Source organism: Rissa tridactyla, chromosome 9 (genome assembly GCF_028500815.1).
Source record: "Rissa tridactyla isolate bRisTri1 chromosome 9, bRisTri1.patW.cur.20221130, whole genome shotgun sequence".
NCBI classification, from domain to species: Eukaryota; Metazoa; Chordata; class Aves; order Charadriiformes; family Laridae; genus Rissa; species Rissa tridactyla.
Window position 1 is genome coordinate 46,444,007 of NC_071474.1, and position 19,855 is coordinate 46,463,861.

The 19,855-nt window shown below is 44.7% G+C and overlaps 3 protein-coding genes and 1 long non-coding RNA gene across 18 annotated transcripts in view; 3 read left to right on the plus strand and 1 right to left on the minus strand.

Moving 5' to 3' along the window:
- SH3BGRL (SH3 domain binding glutamate rich protein like) overlaps positions 1-3,278 on the plus strand; it is a 38,302-nt gene extending 35,024 nt beyond the window's left edge. Inside the window, exon 4 of the mRNA XM_054214921.1 lies at positions 435-3,278. Coding sequence (XP_054070896.1) covers positions 435-467 — 33 coding nt within the window. The 3' untranslated portion in view covers positions 468-3,278. The remainder of the gene's footprint in view (positions 1-434) is intronic.
- A 2,981-nt stretch (positions 3,279-6,259) lies between these two features.
- LOC128915081 (TLR adapter interacting with SLC15A4 on the lysosome-like) lies at positions 6,260-12,581 on the plus strand. Of its 13 annotated transcripts, none has more exons than XM_054214911.1 (6): positions 6,260-6,546; positions 7,064-7,224; positions 7,617-7,787; positions 8,246-8,465; positions 8,668-8,775; positions 10,412-12,581. In XM_054214911.1, exons 5-6 carry the CDS (start codon positions 8,748-8,750, stop codon positions 11,380-11,382), a joined length of 999 nt encoding a protein of 332 aa, XP_054070886.1. In that variant the 5' UTR covers positions 6,260-6,546; positions 7,064-7,224; positions 7,617-7,787; positions 8,246-8,465; positions 8,668-8,747; the 3' UTR covers positions 11,383-12,581. The 13 variants fall into 13 exon arrangements, with proteins under 13 accessions (XP_054070886.1, XP_054070890.1, XP_054070891.1 ...); XM_054214915.1 differs by having other exon boundaries at positions 7,069-7,224; XM_054214916.1 differs by having other exon boundaries at positions 6,260-6,434; positions 7,069-7,224.
- LOC128915084 (uncharacterized) lies at positions 10,573-18,761 on the minus strand. Of its 3 annotated transcripts, XR_008468518.1 has the most exons (6): positions 17,968-18,761; positions 17,672-17,838; positions 15,529-15,695; positions 14,955-15,057; positions 13,015-14,261; positions 10,573-10,696 (listed from the first exon to the last, which is right to left on the minus strand). It is a non-coding gene; the product is annotated as an uncharacterized LOC128915084 (long non-coding RNA). The 3 variants fall into 3 exon arrangements; XR_008468516.1 differs by having other exon boundaries at positions 17,672-18,761; XR_008468517.1 differs by lacking the exon at positions 14,955-15,057 and having other exon boundaries at positions 17,672-18,761.
- ABCB7 (ATP binding cassette subfamily B member 7) overlaps positions 18,745-19,855 on the plus strand; it is a 41,041-nt gene continuing 39,930 nt past the window's right edge. Inside the window, exon 1 of the mRNA XM_054214904.1 lies at positions 18,745-19,020. Coding sequence (XP_054070879.1) covers positions 18,760-19,020 — 261 coding nt within the window. The 5' untranslated portion in view covers positions 18,745-18,759. The remainder of the gene's footprint in view (positions 19,021-19,855) is intronic.

The window sequence follows — 19,855 nt, forward strand, 5'->3', positions numbered from 1 at the left end:
TTTTATTATTTTGATATGGAGACTTTCACTAATTCAGAATTCCTTTTCCATTTAACCGTAGTTCTTCAAATCTTTGATCTCTAAATAATTCTTCCGTCCTAACATGAAATGAGGGGTAACTCGTTATATCTCATCTTTTTTTGTTTTAAACTTTTATGGTCAAAACTGGCCGTGGGCAGAGGTTGGAATACTCCTGCAGGTCCTACTTGAGCTAGCTCAGAATGGGGGTTAAAGCCAGCACCGTATGGGACTCGTTTTATAATGCCATAGTAGGCAGCGGTGACTTGCCTTGAGTTGGGTTCGGTGCTGCTCAGTTCTTTACCATGTATTGCTGCAATTCTTGTTCTGTCGCACGTTGGTGCCTAACACAGGTCTGTGTACGTCAGCACCTTTCATAAAATACTAATATGTGTAATTCTGTTCTGCTTTTTCAGGAAGCTGAAGCACTGGCAAAGCAGCAAGCGTGAATTTCAACTGCCTTAAATGTTCTGTAAAGGGAATTTCCACAGCTTTTTATAAAATAGTACAATTGTCTCTGCTTCAAGAAATGTAGATGTGATTTCTAACGTTTGATTGGTGCTTGCAGCATTCACCGTACCTAATACAAATCTGAAGACAAGATGAAAACGCAAACGTGACGGTAGAGAGCACGGAGTGTTTTATTACCAAGTTGGAACCATAGGAAACTGAAGCAATTAGACAGGAATGATTTTCACGTAGTTTAAACTGTCTTGGCAATTCGCCCATTTTGTGTAAACTTAAAGAAACTATTTTAGTACTAATAATACAGATGGGGTTATACCTAGAGATCCAACTATTTAAAATACGGAAAACAGCATCTAAAACCTTGTCAGATACTAACTTTAGTGCCTGAGTTGCCTCAAAAACGTTACTGAATTCCACAGTAATTTTTCAGTGTCTTTTCTGGTTTCAGATGAAATTGTAGGTGGTATTGTGTAGTATAAGCATTGTAGTCACTTTTGAAAGTTGTGTTTGTTCTTTTGTAGAATGAATATTTAAGATTTGTATTGTAACACACTGTACAGATGATGGAAAAAAAAAAATAATGCCATGTATTTCTCATTTAAGTGATCCGCGTGGGCTCTTTTGACAAAGAAAAAAGGGATTTGGGCAATGGACAGCCTTTCCATTGGCAAGTTCATCCCGCAGCTGCCTAAGCGTGAGTCGATTCCATCCCTGCGTGCAAGAGTCGCTGCAGCTCGGTGAAGTATGCGCTAATTCCCAGGCAATGTTGCAAATAAGCCAAAACGGCCAGAAATGGCATTTCCTTACCTGTGTAAGGGTGAAAGCCTTTAATGTATTTCTCTACAAAAATGCCGGTTCACACTGCTTATAGCATTAGGCATCTTACTGCATGTTCGAGTAGTCATTAGATTCATATAGTATTTTTTCAAATGAGGAAATAAATGTTGGAATAGCAAGAACTATTGTAATTAAGGAAGACTTTTTTCGCAAGGCTTTTTTTTAAGGTTAAAAGACTTTTTTTTCCATTGTTTTTGCCATATCATGACGCTATTACAGGAATTGCAAACCTATTAAAGTGTCTTGTATTAGTGAATTTACCACGTGCAATATTAACCCGTCTGTTCTCCCAGCGCTCACGAGAAGGTCTGCATTTCTTGGCCTTATTCTGCAAAACCACAAATAATTACAAGTGCCCTGAAGGATAAGAAACAGGTTTAAAAAGTGTGTGGGTAATTTAAAATGCATTTTGCACCACGTAATGTACTTATTCCCCAAAAGCAAAAAAAAAAAGACAGTAAGAAAGATAATTAGTCCTTGCTGTAGTTAGAGGATCATTCTAACAGCTCTGCACAGGCACATGTTGATTTTCTTTGCTTTATGGAGACAGAGAAGCCGGTGCTGCAGATCCGCAAAAGGCTGCAGCTCACCATCGCCACGCGGTTATTTTATGCTGATGCTGTAAAACATGTGCGGTGCTTTTAAAATACTTTCTGAAACGGATTACAGTTCATAGTTTCCAAGTCTGAAATTAGGAACAGGATAAAAGTCAAAACTTAGGTTTACAAAGATGTTCTAAAGGGCGGCAATTAAATACTTCCCTCGCCAGCTTTTCTTGGGGGCTTGTGTTCCGCCCACTGCAGCCAGCGGTTTTCTCAACATTAGTTAAAAGAGAAATGCGGGAGGTACCTGTTGCGCTGGGAGGGAGCTCGTGAGGAAGCTTCCACCAAGCGAGCAGGATCCAGCATGGAGCCAAGTTAGTTAAAATGCCATTTAATTCATATTTTATTTTTTTTCTGATTTGGGAGCCTGGGAGTCAGTTTGAAGCTTGTCCTTACACGAGCAAGCGCAGTATCAGAAGGCACAGGGATCGACCAATGTCACCTTACCTTCAACATTAACACACGCAATTGTGCTTTTTCATTAACAAGCTTTACCAGTAATTACTGAACCTTGCTGAAATTTATTTTTAAGATCTTTTGGGGATGGAAGTTAGGTTACGTTTTAAATCCAGTGTCCGACTTTCGTTGTTCGCTATGATTTTCTCTTTCTGAACCGAGGTGATTTTTCTTTCTTAATATTGGCATAATCTTTGTGCCTAGTGGTGAAGTTTTTGAGAAACTATATAAGAATACCAAGTGCAGTCTTGTGAAGAAAGTGGAATTTGACACACAAGTCGCTACATTTGTGCCAGTTTGCGCCGTTTCCTGTGTAAGGAAAGTATGGTGTAAGTTTTGTAAATTACAGTCATTATTTTGGAGAAGCTGTAATTGAAAGTCGCTGCCAAATTCTGTCAGTTCAGCGACCCAAAACATTCTGGAACGAGGTCAATCTCCGTTTCTGATGGTCAAAAAAATTGGCCAAGTTTAAGAAAGCAAAGTCACTTCCCCCGTCTTGTCCCCTGCCCTTGCCATATGGTAGCGTTCAAACTGTATCAGCATTCCTAAGCGAGCTCTGTTGAGAATTACTGAGTTATTTCTTTGTCCGGGGAACAAAGCACCAACACAAACTGAAACATACCCAAAACCTCTCTCTCTTGTGCGACTGTGTGGAAAACTTGCATTCATTTTGGTGCAGATATCTTGCATGAATTTAGGAGTGCTAGGAATGTGTCGCCTGTGTGCTATTTTTCTGTTTCCCATACCTGTGGTAGGTCAATGATGGGCACAAGAACTGAATTTGTTCGTTTCTGTATTATTTTTTCCCTATGTAGAAGGCAGGCGTTGAGGATTTAACCTGTATATTAACCATTCCTGTACCATTCCAATAAAGCTGGTTTAGAATGCTTTCTCACACGACTGACTTCTTTGCATGGTTTTTTTTTCACTGTTTGAAATGGTCCCATAAATTGCAAGAAGTGGTTTCCAAATGAAAATACTGCTTTATTTTAAAAGTATGGAATCTGTACAACAAAGCAAACCACTGCTGCCCGTTAAGTCTGTTGGGTTGGGTCTCTCACCTGTTGCAATTAATGGGTTTGAATTACTTAGGATACACCTACACAAAATAGTCTGGGGAGGTTTTGGGGGGGGTGTTTAGGAGAGCACTGAACGAGTACACTTCCTAATTAACCTGCTTTCCCACTCCTTCCCCAAGGCAGCTCCAAATGGAAAGCGGACGGGGCATATCAGCTTCCCCCCGTGCCTGCAGCACTTGCCAAACAGTCTCCGTTGCTTTTTTCGCAATGTGTAATTAATTAGCTTTATGCTGCTCACAGCAGGGGAACTATGTAATTTAATATTTGTGTTGCCAGAGGGCGGTGTAGGATAAATTTTTAAACTAAAACTATTCACTTTTGCCTTCTCTGTGTGCTTGGTACATTCTTTTAAGCTTTACGCGCTGAAGTTTGGCACTGCCTCGAAGATCTTCTGTAGAGCTGCAGAAGATGCATCCTCAGCCCCGAAACTGCGCCAGGAGTTGCCCAAATCCCAGGCTGCGGTTCACGTGCTGTGAAGGAAACCAGTAACCGAGTTCTTTCAGGAGTGGTTTGCGAGGGGGCTGCTTGCTTGCCATTTATAGATCAACCTTTTTCTGTCTCAACAACGAAAGCACAACTAAAACCAGTCAGTTACGCTGATGGCTTTTCATGGTGATTATTCCTTGTCTCTCACTTACTTGCTCTTTTTAGTGTCTTAAAAAATGGTCCACAACGTAAGATAAAAGGGCTGCTGATGCCATTTCTAAATTACAATGAATCCCGTTTACTTTCCCTGTGCGTACACTTCACTTCTATAACCCAGAAAAATCTCTGGTTTTGTCTGTTTATAAAAAGTCTTAAAAGCCCGAATTGTTATTAAAGTAAAAGCTCAATACAAATTGTTTTCAAAAATCTTTTGAAAAAACAAACTGCATGTGTGCTTATAACGTTTACCTAACTTGCTGTTCCGGGTTACAACCGTGTGCGCTGTAATAATAAATTTTCTACCAATTAATGTGGGATTTTATTCATTTCTCGTTTAATATTCTTAGCTTGTATGTGGTGGTGAATTCTGTGAAGTCTGATGTCGTTCAGCTCGCGTTGCCCCTATTTCAAATAACCAGAAATGTCTTGCAATACCAATCTGAGGTGTGCACAGTGGCGCTAGGTGCCCGCTGATCGCTCCTTGGAGAGACTTTCTTCAGAGGCAGCGCAGGTTCACGTCACAGAGACGCAGCCCAGAAAGGGTTAACGTGAGGTACAGTTGCAGTCAGCAGCAGCAGGTGAGTAAATGAGTGTCTCCTGGGCAGCTTAATTACTGCTAAGAGACTGTATGTGTGTGTATATATATATTTACACACGTATATTGCATATAAAGATCTGTTGTGTCTCGGTTTTCTTTTTTTCCCCCCTTTTTTTTTTTAACATGAGAAACGGGAGTTTCCCACGGCAGTATTCTGTGATTTGTCCGTATTGTGTAATCTTAGTAGAATATTTTAGACTGAAAACTTTATTGTTAACAATTTTGAACTGTATTGGTAAACTTTTGGAGGAACTTTGGGAAAGGCAAAGGGATTCTAGAAGTGAAGATGATCAAGTGGAAATGGCTGGCTGCGGTGCTGACAGGAGGTGAGCGCCGAGTGTTCCCAGTATGCAAAATACAGCCGCGTAGTATGTTGCGTCCGTGAACTATCAAGCGCCAAAACTGGTCCTTTCTATGGTAATTCCTCCTCTCACAGGTTTGTCAGTTGAAGACACCTTCAGGAACTCGGAGACATCTTCGTTCCCAGTTGCTTGGTGTAACGTCTCAAAATCCTTAAAAAAAAAAAAAAAAAAAAAAAGGAAACGAGCAACATCATTAATAACCTGTGAACTGCAGCGTAATTCCCATCGGGCGTCGGTTCCTGTCGGAGCCCTCTCCCAGCACGGCGGGCAGGCTGTTTTGTTCACGCAGCCGAGCGTGATGGGATCCACGCTCCCGAACACGCAGGCGGCGTTAAATCCCCACTGGCGCTGGTGAAGCGCTAACGCCGAGCCCGCGCAGGGGGAACCCGGGAACCGCACACACCCAGCGCGGTCCCGCCCCGCTTCCCCCGGCTGAAGCCCCGCGTAGGGACGGGCCGGGGCGGGAGGGGCCCGGCCGCGGGGCGCAGGCGGGCGGCCCTGCCCTCCGTCCGCCGCACCCGCCCGGGGCCGCCCGCCTCCTCCGGCCCTCGCTGACCGACAACCCCGAGCGCCTGCGGCCGCCTCCGCCTCACTGGGAGAGCGGGGGGCCGCCGCCCGGGCCGGGGCTCGCCCGGACCCCGCTCACCGGTGCGGGCCCGGCCGAGGCAGACCCTCATGGCGCCCAGCGCCTCGCACCGGCCGCCGCCTCCTGCCGTTGCTGCGGCAACCGACGGCCACGGACAGCGCACCGCCTTCCTGATTGGCCCTTCCTCTTGTCAGTCAGCGGGAATACCCGCCCCCTCCGGTGTCGGGCTCGGCGGCCTCAGGCGCCGCGGGGCCGGGGCGGCCATATCGGGTTCGGGCGGCCCTGCCCGGCCTGAGGCGGGCGGGTGGCCCCGCGCACCTTCTGCTGCAGGCCATCGCCCCAGCAAACGGCCCCACCGCCACGAACCGCAGCCCTCCCGGTCCTCTCCGCAGCCTCCCCCCGGGCTCGGCCCTCGCCCCCCTCAGCGCCGGTGTGTGCGCGGGCCGCGGGACGAGCTCTCCCCTCACCCGGCCTCTCCGGCCGCCTTCGCTCCCCCGTGGCCTCCCCGCGGCTCTCGGCCGCCGCTGCGCGGTCAAATTTGGTTTCTTTATGTTTTAAAAAAAAAAAAAAAATCCTTTTGGCATCCCCGGTCCGCGAGCGCCCCTCAGCTGCGGAGAGGCCGCTGCGAGGGTGCGCCGGGGCCCGTGTGGGCCGCGCTGGAGCCGGGAGGTGGCAGCGGAGAGACGCGGGTTCGGGGCCGAACGTTCTCAAACGGGTGTGGAGAGGCGTCGCCAAAGAGCTGGCGCTTGTGTCCGGGTAAATGAGGAGCCGTTGTGCAAGAAAGTATTTGCAAACTTCGGGAAGTTGGGGATGTTCAAACGAAGTCCTGCTGGCCGAAACGGAAAGCAAAAGAATTGCAACAGCTGTGCTTGAAAAAACCCCACCGGTTCACGTGGTCAGCTTCTAGTTCACCTTTATACGCGCATAAAATATGTAGTCTGGGCTGAAATAAGGGACTTTGTTTACTTGCTACTATAGTTCATTTAATACGATAATTGTGTATGGTAATTTACAGCACCGCATTATTTATTTTTTCCATATATGAATGGTGTACTCGGATTTCTTTTTCTTTCTTTATACATTCTTCTTTAAGTTTAGCCTCGGGATCTAGACGTACTTGTCTTGCTGACTCTTTTCTAACTGCAGTCTGTTCTCAGCTTCTGAAATAACTTTGGTTCTATCTCGTTCTGATTTTATTTTTGCAAATATAAGGATTGGGGTTGGGGTTGGGGTTTTTCTTGTGAGATCTTATTGGTAGAAATATATTCATTTCCTTGGATAATTATGTGTTTGACACCTGAGTACAGCTGAAATGAAAATCAAGACTAATTACCTAACTTGATTTCTCCCTTTCCCACTCTCCCTTACTTTTGTAACTTTTGTTGTACTTTTGTCAAAACTCACGCGCAAAGCCCAGGGCTGCAGCTGGCACTAATTCTAAGCTGGGTGAAGGAGCGACGGGTTGAACTCCGTGGAATTTGAACCGCTGTTTCCTGTGAGGTTTGGTCCCCTCCGAGACCAGGAGTGCTCTGTTGAAGTCACAACCACAGCTACCCTGGCAGAAATTAGTCATGTAAGGTGGTTAAAAATAAAGTAATTTTAAACAGCCTTTAAATGTGAAGTGAGGGAATAAAAATACCTTTCATTCTGCCTCCATAAAAACTGAAATCTTCTGTGAAATCTAAGTGATAGGGAGAGAAGAGGAGGAATATTAAAGAGACTCCACTGGACCTGTATGGTTGTAGTTCCTTCAAACTGTACGTTAATTCACTTATAAGCCACATCATTATTTTGCTGCCAAAACATGTGGAATGATAGGTTGCAATCAATATGTTGCTGTAATGTTATCTTAACAGGCTAGTTTGATTTTACGTTTGTGTCTTGCTTTAAAGTAGTGTCTATTTAAGAGCTTTTTCCTGGTACATGGATGACATTCACCTTTTGGTTTTTTTTTTATCTTCTGAGAAAAAGGAAATTTAGAAAAGGAATTGACAGAAAGCTCTTCAGATTATCTACGGACTGGATCTAGTGCTGGGGGAGCGGCGTGGCTCCGCGCACAAGCTTGGCGTCAGCCTCTGTGAGAAGGACACGCTAAAAACACCGCGGGGACACCTCGTGCGTGCCATTGAGACCGAGGTAACTTCTGAGCCCAGAGAAAGTGGCTTTGGTCAGTGGGCAACGAGACTGTCCCCAGCTGTCTGCTGGCTACTGCTTTCAGAGAGCAGATTCTCAAGATTTGCTTTTTTATAGCCAAATGAGATCTCATCAAAATCTCGATGAAATGAAGTTGTCAACTTCTTCCCCATCCCCAGAAAAGTCACAAGACTATGCATTTAGCTGTTTGTTTCAAAAGGGGAAATGGTGTAACTGACATCGCCTCTGTAAGTCAGGTGGGTGATAGAACAAAACCGAAGTCTGTAGATGGAAGTGTTCGGTGGAATTCAGTTTCAATTTTGAACAGTCTGGTGAAGTTCAGGCACCCAGTCTTTGTTGGTTTTTTAAATGACGGACTACGGCAGTTAGCAACTCATCAGCATTGCACCACACTCAGAAACATCTCTATTAATAGGGTTTTTTTAACATCCTCTTTTTAGATCTGCTGTCACTTTGTATTCAAAAACCACACACTTTTCCAGTGGAATCACTTCTGCTTTAAAAGGAAAAAAATGAGGAACTAAATCACGGCCGTGTCAGATTTTTTTCCACACGGACAGCAGTGAAGAAATAGTATGTAAGGATCTGTTCTCTTACAGCGGCTGGAGTAAGAGAGTTCGGGGCTGTGTGATATCTGCCTCTCTGACCCTACTGGGATTGGTGAGTCCAGGTGTTTTATGCCTTTTTTTTTTTTCTTACGCTTTGTTCCAGAATGCGGGCACCACTTACTTTATTTGAAAGAGGGAGTTTTGCTAAGATTACTATATTTTAACCCTTAGATTATCACTATGAGCATTTTCAAAGCAATGCAGTACAATTCTTCAGCATGTAAGGATCTGGGTACCTGTGGCCTGTTTTTCAGAAGGAAATGAGCATGCAGCATTCCAAATTCTGTTGATGTTCAGCGAGACTTAGACTGCCAAGTACTCGTCTCTCTTCAAAATGGCACTTGGTTTCCTAAGTCCCTTAAGTGCGTAAGGAAATGTTGTCCTGCTTTTTTGCATATGTAAGTGATTCTGTAGATAAAGTAAAACAGTTATGCTGATACAACCAGGAGAAGGCGCGGTGTGCTGCCTTTCTTGTCTGCTTCGGTCTCACTTGCAGGCATATCACAATTCCAGTGTTACCTTGAGCTTCAGGGAGGGAATTTAAGCTAAAAAAGAACCCTGAAAAAGCAAAAAGCAAACAAACAGTTTTACTGTGGCTGTGTGTAAACTTAGGAGGGAAGTCAAATGTTTCCATCTCTCAAGTAGCTGGAGTTCTAGAATAGCTTTCTGGAAGGAGTACTGGGATTAAAAAGTGAGCCAGTGTATTAAGTTTCATTGCAGAACAAATAAGCCAGAGTATATGGTTTGGTTGCTGATAGTTAGAAGCAAATGAGTAGTGTGAGGAGGATCTTTCCGGTTATATATCAAATATCATATTAAATTTGCAGAGGTTTCGTTTGTGTGGAGAGCTATCTAGTGCCTTGCATGGCAGGACTACTGATGTAAATTGCCAGCAATTAACCATTGAGCCTTAATCATCCACGATCTAAGTAGAGTTTTTGGTGTATTTCAAACAGCATGCCAGTATGTCGTGTTCTTTGGGAGGTTTACTGTGTACTCTCCAGCGTAACTGCCTCACCCCTGCCTCTCCCCCTGTTTCAAACCGTAAGCACACTAGAGGTGCGTGAAGGTACTTGAATTATGCAGAGATTAAAAAGACATTTGAAGAACAGAGAGATTTTCTTGTGTTCATCTTTCCCATTCCTCCGTAAGAGGAGTGGTGATGATCTTTTCCTTAGTGAGTTTAGGTCAGACTCGGCTCTAAATGGAAAGATGCCCCTTGATTTTAACAGTAGGTGAATTGAAAAAGAATGAGAGAGAATCATTAAACGTAGTAGATTATTTTGAGACATATTGCTAGCTTTTCATTATTCATGTGCATTTACTAAAACCATGGAGCCTATAGACACACAAACTATTCATCACTTCACTATTGGGGAAGGCAAATTAACTATTTATATCTTTAAAATCATCATTAAGAGGGACTCTAAAAGCATTTGCATATGTGAACTGCATTTTGGATGCAGTCCCAAAGAACCAGCAGCATCTTTTGAAGCTCCTTGGCACCTCGCAGGAGGGCTCAGGCCAATTCAGTAGCAACCTCTATGTCTGAATTTGATCTTGATTTCCTTCCTACGTCACCTCTTTAGCTGTTAGAAATTGATGTCTTTCAATGGAAAAAGCTGATTTGCAACTGATGGTAGTGATATAGTCAAGTAAAATAATTTTGATGATTTCTCTAGTTCTTAAGTATGATCTATCTTAACTAGCCACAACGCGGAAGAGATACCTAGGAACAGAAGTGATATTACAGGTGAAGACCCTGGTTAATGCCCTTCCTATATCTTCAGAATGACTTTTGTTGACATCGTATAGAGGTTAAAATTGTAGAAAAGCATGCAGCTTACTGTTTACTAAAAATAAATATTCTAGAGAAAAAGAAAAAATCACAGTCTTCATGAAAAGTGCATTGTTCTTTGTTCTTTTTTTTTTATTATTATTATTCCTCTTTTTCCAAATAAGTTTGAGGTCTTCTGCCTGTCTTTCTTTCACTCACAGGACTACATGGAACTCTGGTGATTAGACTGTTACTCACACTTGTCGTCATGTTGGCAGAAGGCATCTTAACTAGTCTCATATATAAAGAAAGCTGTCATCAAGATAAGCCTCACAAATCTCATGCATCCAAAAAGGATAAAGAGGGAATCTGGAGACAGAAACTCGTAGACAACCCAAAAATTAAAGGCTTTGCTGATGAAAATGTGAAGCAGGATGAGATCTCTGCTAAAAGTAGGAAAAAGGAACACAGGAGCAGTCCTCAATGGAGAGCTGTAAAAGAGGTACCTGCAAAAGATCAGAAAACGTTTGTTAAAGGAACCGTATCACCAGCTTTACATATCCCCAAAAGAGAACAAAATACCGAACAGATGGATTTGTATAGATCCTGGTCATGCAACAGCATTTATCAAAACTATCCTGACTTACATATTGGGGGAGACCGTGTGGGGGACCATATGTGTGATTCAGGTTGTGTTTTGGACCACGTCTGTGATGAACTTCTTGATGGCCCTGTTTTACTCTCTGTAGATATTCCTCTGGGTCAGTCCCTTCTTTGTGAGCATCCCAAAAAGTCAAGTATAAAGTCCCTGTCTGGAGATGAAGCTGGAGAAAGGAGCATCATGCTCTGTGAGGAGCCTCTCTCAAACTCCATGCTCAACAAGTACATGGAAACAAAAGTGACAGAGCTCTATAAAGAGTTTTTTGAAGAAAACTTGACCAGGTGTGGTTCTGTAACAAACCTCCTCACTTGCAGTTTGATAAGGAATAACCTGAATCAGATAAGCTTTCAGATATCCCAGGAGTGGAATATAGAAACATCAAAAGCCAGAGAAGTGCTCTTGCACTCTTTCGCTTTGTTCAGTTTGTGCAACACTGCCAATAGAAATAGCTCTGAATTTAGTACTCCAGACCTACAAATCTCAAACCCAGCATGCGTGAAAAAGAGCTGCAGGATGCCTTTTACATCATGACTGATCTACTTAGCTGAAGAGGTGAATACCGTTCAGATACGAATATTTCACTCTAAGGATTAGATTGGGAAATGGAAACGTTTACACACTACAGACTTTTTCAAATAAATATTTTAAGGCTTAAACCATCCTTTGTCTATGGTGCTTGTTAGCAGAGCAAGTAAAGGTCACATTTCTAATACAGAATTTGAAATTAATTTCTCTCTAAACTGCTAGTCAACTGGATTTTTATAATGTATATATCCTCCTTCTAAGACTCTCGCTATATGAGTAATTGTACTCATGGACCGTCAGATTTACTCCTGCAAGAAAAATCAATCAAGGCATGTGCTGATAAAACTTTGATCGAAGAGACTGATGCACCCAGCCAGTAAGTAAATGAGTCAGATTGTCTTTGCTGGACTTTGGATTTGGCCATATAGTTGAAACCCAAGTTTTGGATGTTGACACTCAAATTTTGCTCCTGCAAAGCTTGGTCACAGTGGCTGAAAAAATATTTCTTTTGGTTTAAAAATTTTGTCAGCAGATGGAGGTGTTCAGGACTCTGGATTGTTTTGTATATATTAGCATACATAGGAAATACATTGACATGATACGTGAATGAAGACACTGATATATTGCATATGTACGTTTGTACTGCATAGGTGTAACATAGGTACGTTACAATGAAAATCTAGGTGAAATAGTTGATCAAGATCATAAAAGTATTTCTTTTTTCTGTAAAAAACATTTCCTTTTAAATAAATCCTTGCCTTTCTGACAAAATCCACTCAGCTTTCTGTCAGTATGTTGGTATTTTATGTTCCATTGTGTTTTTAGTAAATGGACTCTGCTTTTATTGCCTTGGAAATGAAGCACCTGGAAGCTAAGATGATGGCAACGTTCCCAAAAAGGTAGCGCAAGCTTTCTTCATCAAATTAAAAGCCATATGCTATGCACACAGCCCCAGTCCTCATGGCCACAGATATGCCACATCAGCATCTCAGCATGTTTAAATGGAAAATGATTCTTCTATCCCTCACTATCACAAGAAAGAGTCTGACAAATGAAGCAAACTCAACCACTACAAAGAGGCCTGCTCCAGCCGGCAAAGGGCTCCCACAAGAGCAGGCAATGCTGGGCTGCGGTGGGACACTGAAAGGTCACATACGCACCATGACAAACTGGCTCGAGAAAGAAACGCCACTGCCATTACAAAGGCACCTTCCATGAAGAGCGAAATCCAAAGCTGAAGGCCCTTACTCGGGACACTCCATCAAGGCTAAGTTATGGAAGGTCCTCAGGATTAGGCTTGCAATTTGTTAAATGCTTAGAGACCAACACCACCTTAAATATGGAGCTTAATAATTATCAATCCTTTTATTCTCAACATGAAAAATCCTGTCGGCTCCTGGAACACCTGGAAAAGCAGCTTTAAAAGTTAACACCATCTGATTTAACTCATGCTTTTGGGGGGTCAAAGGATTGTCAGAACAGTAAATTACTCAGTATTTATGGAGAACTCTAGGTCACTTTTCATCTCTTTAGGAAATCCAATCAGTTGTCCAGATCAACTAGACTGAAGGATTTTTGAGTTCTCTTTAGCATCCCTGCTTTCGTTCTGCAATGAATGAAAAGTGCTTGGACTCTTACCTTTTTGCCCAGCTGCACCAGGAGAGTAAAAATAGACTTTCAGTATGTCCACTGGTTGCAGGAAGACTCCCTCAACACTCCCGTCTCTTTGCATCCCCCTTCCAGTGTGCTGTCTAAGAGGAGCTGGAGAAATGGACGCTGTTTAGTCCAGACCTCTCTTTACCTGATGGGTGATGTTCCACAAACACTCAGAAGAAGTTCAAGGCTGTTGCAATTGTGCATTTGTCTTACCATGCTTCCACAGCCAAACCCCTCATTATTGGTGGCTTCTGAACAGGAGGAAATAAAAGCTTACATGTGTGCCTTGGCCAAGACGAATGCTCTGCGGACAGAAGGCTCTGTGTTCTCTCGTTTCCTTGGCAGGACTAACAACCCTGGCCACTTTGGGGGCGGCTACTGGATCAGCAGGGGGAGGGGGTGGAAAAAAAAAAGAAAACCAACCAGCAACAACAGAAAAGGCTCAAGAACGGCCTGGTGTATTTGCAGTGAGCCAGAGCACAGGTCAGAACAAAAGCTGGAGAAGGCAAAAGGATCAGGATATGTCCAAGTAGAAAGCTGAGGCGAAGGCAAGAGGGACGATAACGTTGAACGGCAGCTTCTGAGGCAGCACGACCAATGGCAGCAGCAGAGCTGTGGAGCCCTTGGGCTCTCGAGAGCCCCCAGGCTGAAACTCCCAATGCCGTATCGCCGTCAGCGTCCCAGAGCCCCTTCTGCACTCCCACCTCCTTTCGCCCACGGAGGGGACGCAGCCAGAGGGGTGAATATGAACTGGAACGGACGGATGGTGTTCTCTAGATGGTGGTGACTCCCTTGGTTGAGGGCTCCTGCCTTTCTGCACAGAACTTCGCCACGCGCGCAGGCAGCCCCACGCAGCCTGTGCACACCTCATTGGCTGCTCAGGCATCAGTCCTTGGTCCAGCACTCGCCGGGAAAAAGTCATCCCCGCTGTGGATTCATTATAGACTTGGTCTGCTCGCGGGCAGTAAATCTCGTGACCCAGATGAGGTTGGACACCTCTGCTCTGTGCGCTGGACTAATGAACCGCAGAGATGCAGTAGGTGTTTCTGGATATCCCGTAGTCCAAACCTAGTTGCTGCTCTGGCCAAGCTGGCTGCCGTCTGAGACTCCGGGATGAAGACGGCAGAGTCAGAAGAGCTGCCGAGGACTCTTGGTTAACAGGTGGAAACTCACACTTTGTTTAGCGCTGCCATCTTTCATGTTACGCTGCTCTCTCCGTTTGGGTTGGGCTGCACGAAAACAGAAGAAAGTCAAGTCCTGTTCATTGCTGATGGAGATGTTACGTTAGTGTTCTCATAAACGAGTTCATTTCTTTAGGACACATTAAGCTCCCTGTGCCGGAGGCACCTTACGCTTTACGCTCCTGCTTCAAGGCTAGAGGATGCTCCAGGAGCGAACAGAGGTTGCAGGGAGCAGGGCTGATGAAAATGGTTGTTTTTAACGCAGACAGGGCAGCGACGTAACGTGGCCACATGGGTCTCGCCATCCAAATTGCTGCTTGGCCAATCTTCAAAAATAAATCCAACCTTAGAGAAATACGTAAATTCATCTTCCCAGCGAGAGGTTTCTCTAAAATGCACGTTCGTGACAGCGCTCGCTTCCTTTGAACCTAACCATCCTGGAACTATTTTCCTGAAGCACCGAGAGCTCAGAAGTTCTGTGAGTTCGCTTGCGATTCACCTCTGCATCGGCCTACAGCATCCCTACAGCTTAGCTCTTGTCTCATTTAAGCCCCATCTAATTATGCAACTTAACTACAGCGAGAACAACAGTTTTGCTGAATATGCAACAGCCTCATCATCCTATTTTGATGTGGGGAGACAGAAAGAAAAGGCTGTTTTCTTTAAAGTTCAAGCATTTCTATGGGGCTCGTCCGATGTGCAAAAGCCAGAGCCCTCTCCGCTATGTCTGAAGTCAAATACCTTTTTCTCGTCCCTCTCGGATGTGCCCACATCTACCTGAACAGGAAGGTATAAATCTTGGCGGTTTTCCTACTCCTTGTTCTTCAGAGCTGGAGTTCATTAACTACAAGAAATGCAGTTTCATTAACGTGCATTAACCAATGACTTTCTTATTACCGCTGCTGTCTCCCATCAAAGAATCGTTTATGGAAAACAAGGGCAGAGGGAACAACATGCTTTGGCAGCTTGAAGATTATACGCCCAAAGCTTTATACCCTCTGTCTTATATTTTTACGTTAAAGTATCATGAGATATTACCATATTTTTCATTATTATTTGTGGCACTAAATACTGCAGCACACTGTGCCAGATGGCTAATGTTCGGAATAAAAATAATGCAAGGCCAATCTTAGAAAGACTCAATGCGAATGTAACAGCATGTATTCTGCAACCAATAGAACACTGGGCAAAAATGCAAAGCGCCAGAACAGACTGAGATGAAATAGCCAAATACACGGTAGATCATTTAAGAAAAAAGAAAAGAAAAAAACACCAAAAAAAAAGAAAAAACCCAAACAAACCAAATAAAACCCACCTGAACTTGAAGTAAAGCTTTCGTGACAGGGCTCTTGGGGGTCTCCGGGAAGACACGGCAAACATGAAGTATGAAGGCTACTCTCATCTGAGTTTTTGGTGCCACGTGTCTCTGCCACTGCGGTCCACGGAAGCGTCTCCTGGGATGCCCGTGCTGTGCCTGTCCTGCTAACAAAGGTCAGAGGGAAAATGGGTGACTTTGCTCGGGCACAGGGGACTTTGTCCTTGGTGGTCTGGAGACCTTGTAATGAGTGTAATTTTTCAAAAGATGTATGATTAGCACAGTGTTAAAATCCACCTCTCTAAAGTGTCTGAAGCAATAAAAATGGAAACACTCCAACACATTAGTCACTGGTAATTAGGGTGGCTTGTGGCTATAATGTGAGAGGTTAAAGAGCTTTTTTCAGTGGCTGGCATTCTGGTTAGGATTTTAGAGGCACTCTAGTTAGGATTTTAGATAGTTTTGTAGCTCTGTGTAATGCCTAATAGAACTAACCATGATAAATTTTAAATAATTTGTAAAAGAGCTAACAGTATGTTCATACAATATGTAACCTGTTTGCCATAACAAAATATAGGCTAAATCTTGCTTAGTGTTAAGGTCGACAAAAATATGTTTTTTTAAGACAAAAATCAAAATGCCATTTTTGAAACCTAATAAAACATTTTCAAATACAGCTCATTTATGCTAGTTATTTAATTGACTACAAAAATATAATTCACACCGCACTTCAGATGTATGTGTAGCTGCTCTGTTCTTAAATGTAAGATCTGAGGATTAATAGTTCATATTTTTCTAGAAATAAGTACAACAGTCGCTATCTCAAAATCAGTCCTGTGCCTTTTGGCACAGATTCTACTTGCCAAAACTAATTTTCTATCTCTGAGCGAGGGGCTCTATCTCCCCCAACCTTGTCCTGTTTTCACATTTTTAATTTCTTTGCATTCATTTCTTCCCATTAATTTTCCCTCTTTCTTCATATACTTTAGTGGAGCATTCCCTTCTTGTGTTTATACCCTTCCGATATTGTTGATTCTAAATTATGATTGAGTATTGTCACTTTTCTGTATCCTCTAGCCTGACTCCTGAATTCATTTTGATTTCCATAGCTCTGGGGGCGCTTTCATTTAGTCAGATGCCTGCCGTAACTGGAATTGTCAACGTTACCATACGAAATACAGGTTTCAGTCTCTCCTTGGCATACTGATTATCTGGCATTCAGTGCTGATTCCTTCCATTTTACGGGAACGTTTAATAATTATAAATCTTAGTTCTATAAATAGTCTTTATGAAATTGTACTCCGCTTTTTTACAGCTGGAAGAAATAAGTACTTGTCACTGTAAGTGAAGTTCATTACAATGTTATAATCATATTAAACACCTTTAATGAGAAAGAACTCAAAACCTTTAATAAACTTTAAATAAGGTGTTATTTCGCCTCCATGTGCCGGGGCTTATATTTCTTTTGCTGAGCTGCTTCTGTAAACTTTTCTCACTGACAGTTCTGGCGCATGCATTGATTTCTGTCTGTCTCCAAGGGGATCCTCTGTTTCTACACTAAATCAGCAGAGAAACAGATATTTTTTTTAATGGCAAGCTACTTTAAACAGTGTAAGTTTATAAAACTCCCCTATTAGCTTTCTGTGTCCTTAACATGAGCTTTGTTCTCCTGGTTAGGTCACTTAGAGAGAAGGAGTTGTTATGTTTCTGACTGCTACAGGTATGTGGCCTCTTTTTCTTCCCGTGCCACTCCTGGGGCTTGTGCAGTGCCTTCTACAGGTATAAATCATCTGGTATCATGTAAATAAACTGGTATCAAAAGGAGAAAGAGAAGATCAGGACTGGAAAAAAGACTGAAACAGTAGGGGGAGGAAATAAAACCAGCAGCACTGGAAAGTTATTAGAGAAGGTACAGCAGGTAAAGGCAAAAATTGCAGGGAAAGTATTAATATCAAATATATTAAGTAGCTTATTAGCCTTAAAAGTGTAGAAAAAATAAAATGATAGGCATTAGCACAGAAAATGGAAATTCTAAAGCTGATTTCAATTAATGAGAATGGAATATTAAAATTAGTTATAAAATTTTCCATCAAATGCCACATAGCCATTTGATATTGTAAGTATATACATAGATAAGTAATACCAGGTTTTTCAGGATATTCCGTGCAGTGTATGCCCAAAGAGCAGGATACGGTGGAAACGCTGGACAGCCGAGAGCCTGTGCTGCCGGTCAGATCGGTCCCGAATGTGCTCTATCTGCGTACATACGCTGTATGTATGAAGGCTATCTCAGCATCGTCTGCGGAAACACTGCAGAAACAGTTGAAATCACTCGATAGATGCTGCAGTGCTGGCCAGCCTGTCTGTCCAGGATATCCCAGCCAGAGTCACACTTATCCCATTTTTCCTGGTCAAACTTCCAGGTAGAAAAAGACATACCGAAGGAAGCAGATGTATGGAAGCCATAAGCCTAGAATTTCTGTTTCACTCTATGAATGATGCCACTGGGCGGCACTGTTCAGGCCATGCGCTAACAAATGCGATTATAATGAAGAATTAGACTAGTGACAGAGAAACGTCGCCTCTGTCATTTAAAGTGAATCCTGGTCAGAAGCAAAGTCGCGTATTAACGCGCAGGCTGGAGAAAGCCTGCCTCATTAAAATCAGCTGAAAGCCCACTGTCCTCTGTCTGTGTCTGTCTGTCTGTCTCCCCCGCAAATGAGCTTCCAACCCTCCCTCATGGCAAGAGCATCAGGAATCAAGCTCTGGGAGCGCTGAAGAAACCTTTACGTGATTAGAAATGCCACGCAGAGTTACAGCTTCCTCAACGACTCTGCACGCCAATCAGATAAAAGTACATAGCCCATTTAAAATGTAATCCACGGCACTTCTCTGTCTTCCTAAATTGGTGTTTAATTAGAAACCATGCTCTCGCTGCGTTATTCTGATCTCAAAGGAGCCACGGCTGAGCTGTGTTAGCCGAAGGAGTCCTCCGAGGCAGCTCACGGTTTAGCCCCGGGAAGGCCGTGGCATCCAGAGCTGTCTGTGTGTGGAGAGGTGCCCCGCCATTTTCGGATCGCACCTTCCACTCACGCCTCCGCGGGCCGCCCCACCGGGGCAGCCGCTCTGCGGGCTCTCCGAGACCTGCCCGGGCGGGACGTGTGCCAGCTCGGGCCCCTCTTCTCGCCTGACAGCCACAGCGGCGTCCGGCTGGCAGTGAGGACCGCCGCCATGGCGACCCGCCCCGCCTTCTCCTCAGGGCGGCCGGGAGACTCCGCCCCGCCGCCGCCCCACAATCCTCTGCTCTCCGGCCCTCGCAAGATGGCGCCGCTGGGGGCTCCGCGGAGCCTGGCGGCGGCCGCCTCCTGCAAGCGACGCCTGCTGGCCCTCGCCCTGCTGCGGCCTCCGGCGGCCGCCGCCGCCGCCTGCGCGCAGGGCTGGCTTGCGGGGAGCGGGCGGTCGCGGGCTCGCGCGGCCCCGGGGAGCGGCCAGGTGCGTGGGGGGCGCCGGCCGAGGGCGGGCGGGCTGTGAGGGGCTGAGGAGGGGGTGCCGGGCCCCGCGGGGCTGCCGCCGCCGGCTCGCCCAGGGCGGCCGGTTTCGGCCTTGCCTTGCCCAGCCCAGTTGTCGGCTCTCGGGGCCCGGCGGAGGGGCCAGGGGGGCCGCCTCGCCCCCGGGAGGCCGCCCCGGCCGGGGAGCCCCTCGCCCTGGGGGGCCGTGGCCTGGTGGCCCCTGCGCAGCGGGTCGGGAGAGCGGCCTGGTCGTGGCTGGTAGTCCTGGGGCAAGTTTGGGCCCAGGCGACTTAAGGCCGAGCCTCTCCCTCCCTCCCTCGGGGTGGCGTTTAGGTGACCGCTCTGTCTGTGCCCGGCGTCCGAGCGTTTCATCCTCTCTCTGTGGGCAAGCGCTAAAAAACGTTCATCTAGAGGATAACATGCTGACAGCTAATTTTGCTGAAGGGAAATCGGAAGCGGGATTCTTTCTGTCAGCAGTGGAAGGCTGTGACGTGTTTCAGTGAATGATTTTTTTTGTTACAAGTAAAGAATTGAGTACATATCTCAAACTGAACGAGTCCAGCTTTCAATAATTCATATGCATTTTTCAAGTTGAGTGAAGGAAGTGTATCTCAAAAGACTGAGTGAATGAACTTTATGAAAGCTCTCAAATAGCTATTATTTCTGTTTGATAATAACCTTTCTTTTTATTCCTTCCCCCGCCCCCAGAGTACTGCTGTTTGTGACTAGCTTTTTGTTGTCACCTGCCTTGATTAGCTGTCCCTGACAGGCAGAATTTTGTCATAGTCTATAGCCAAGTTCCTATTATTTAGTAGATG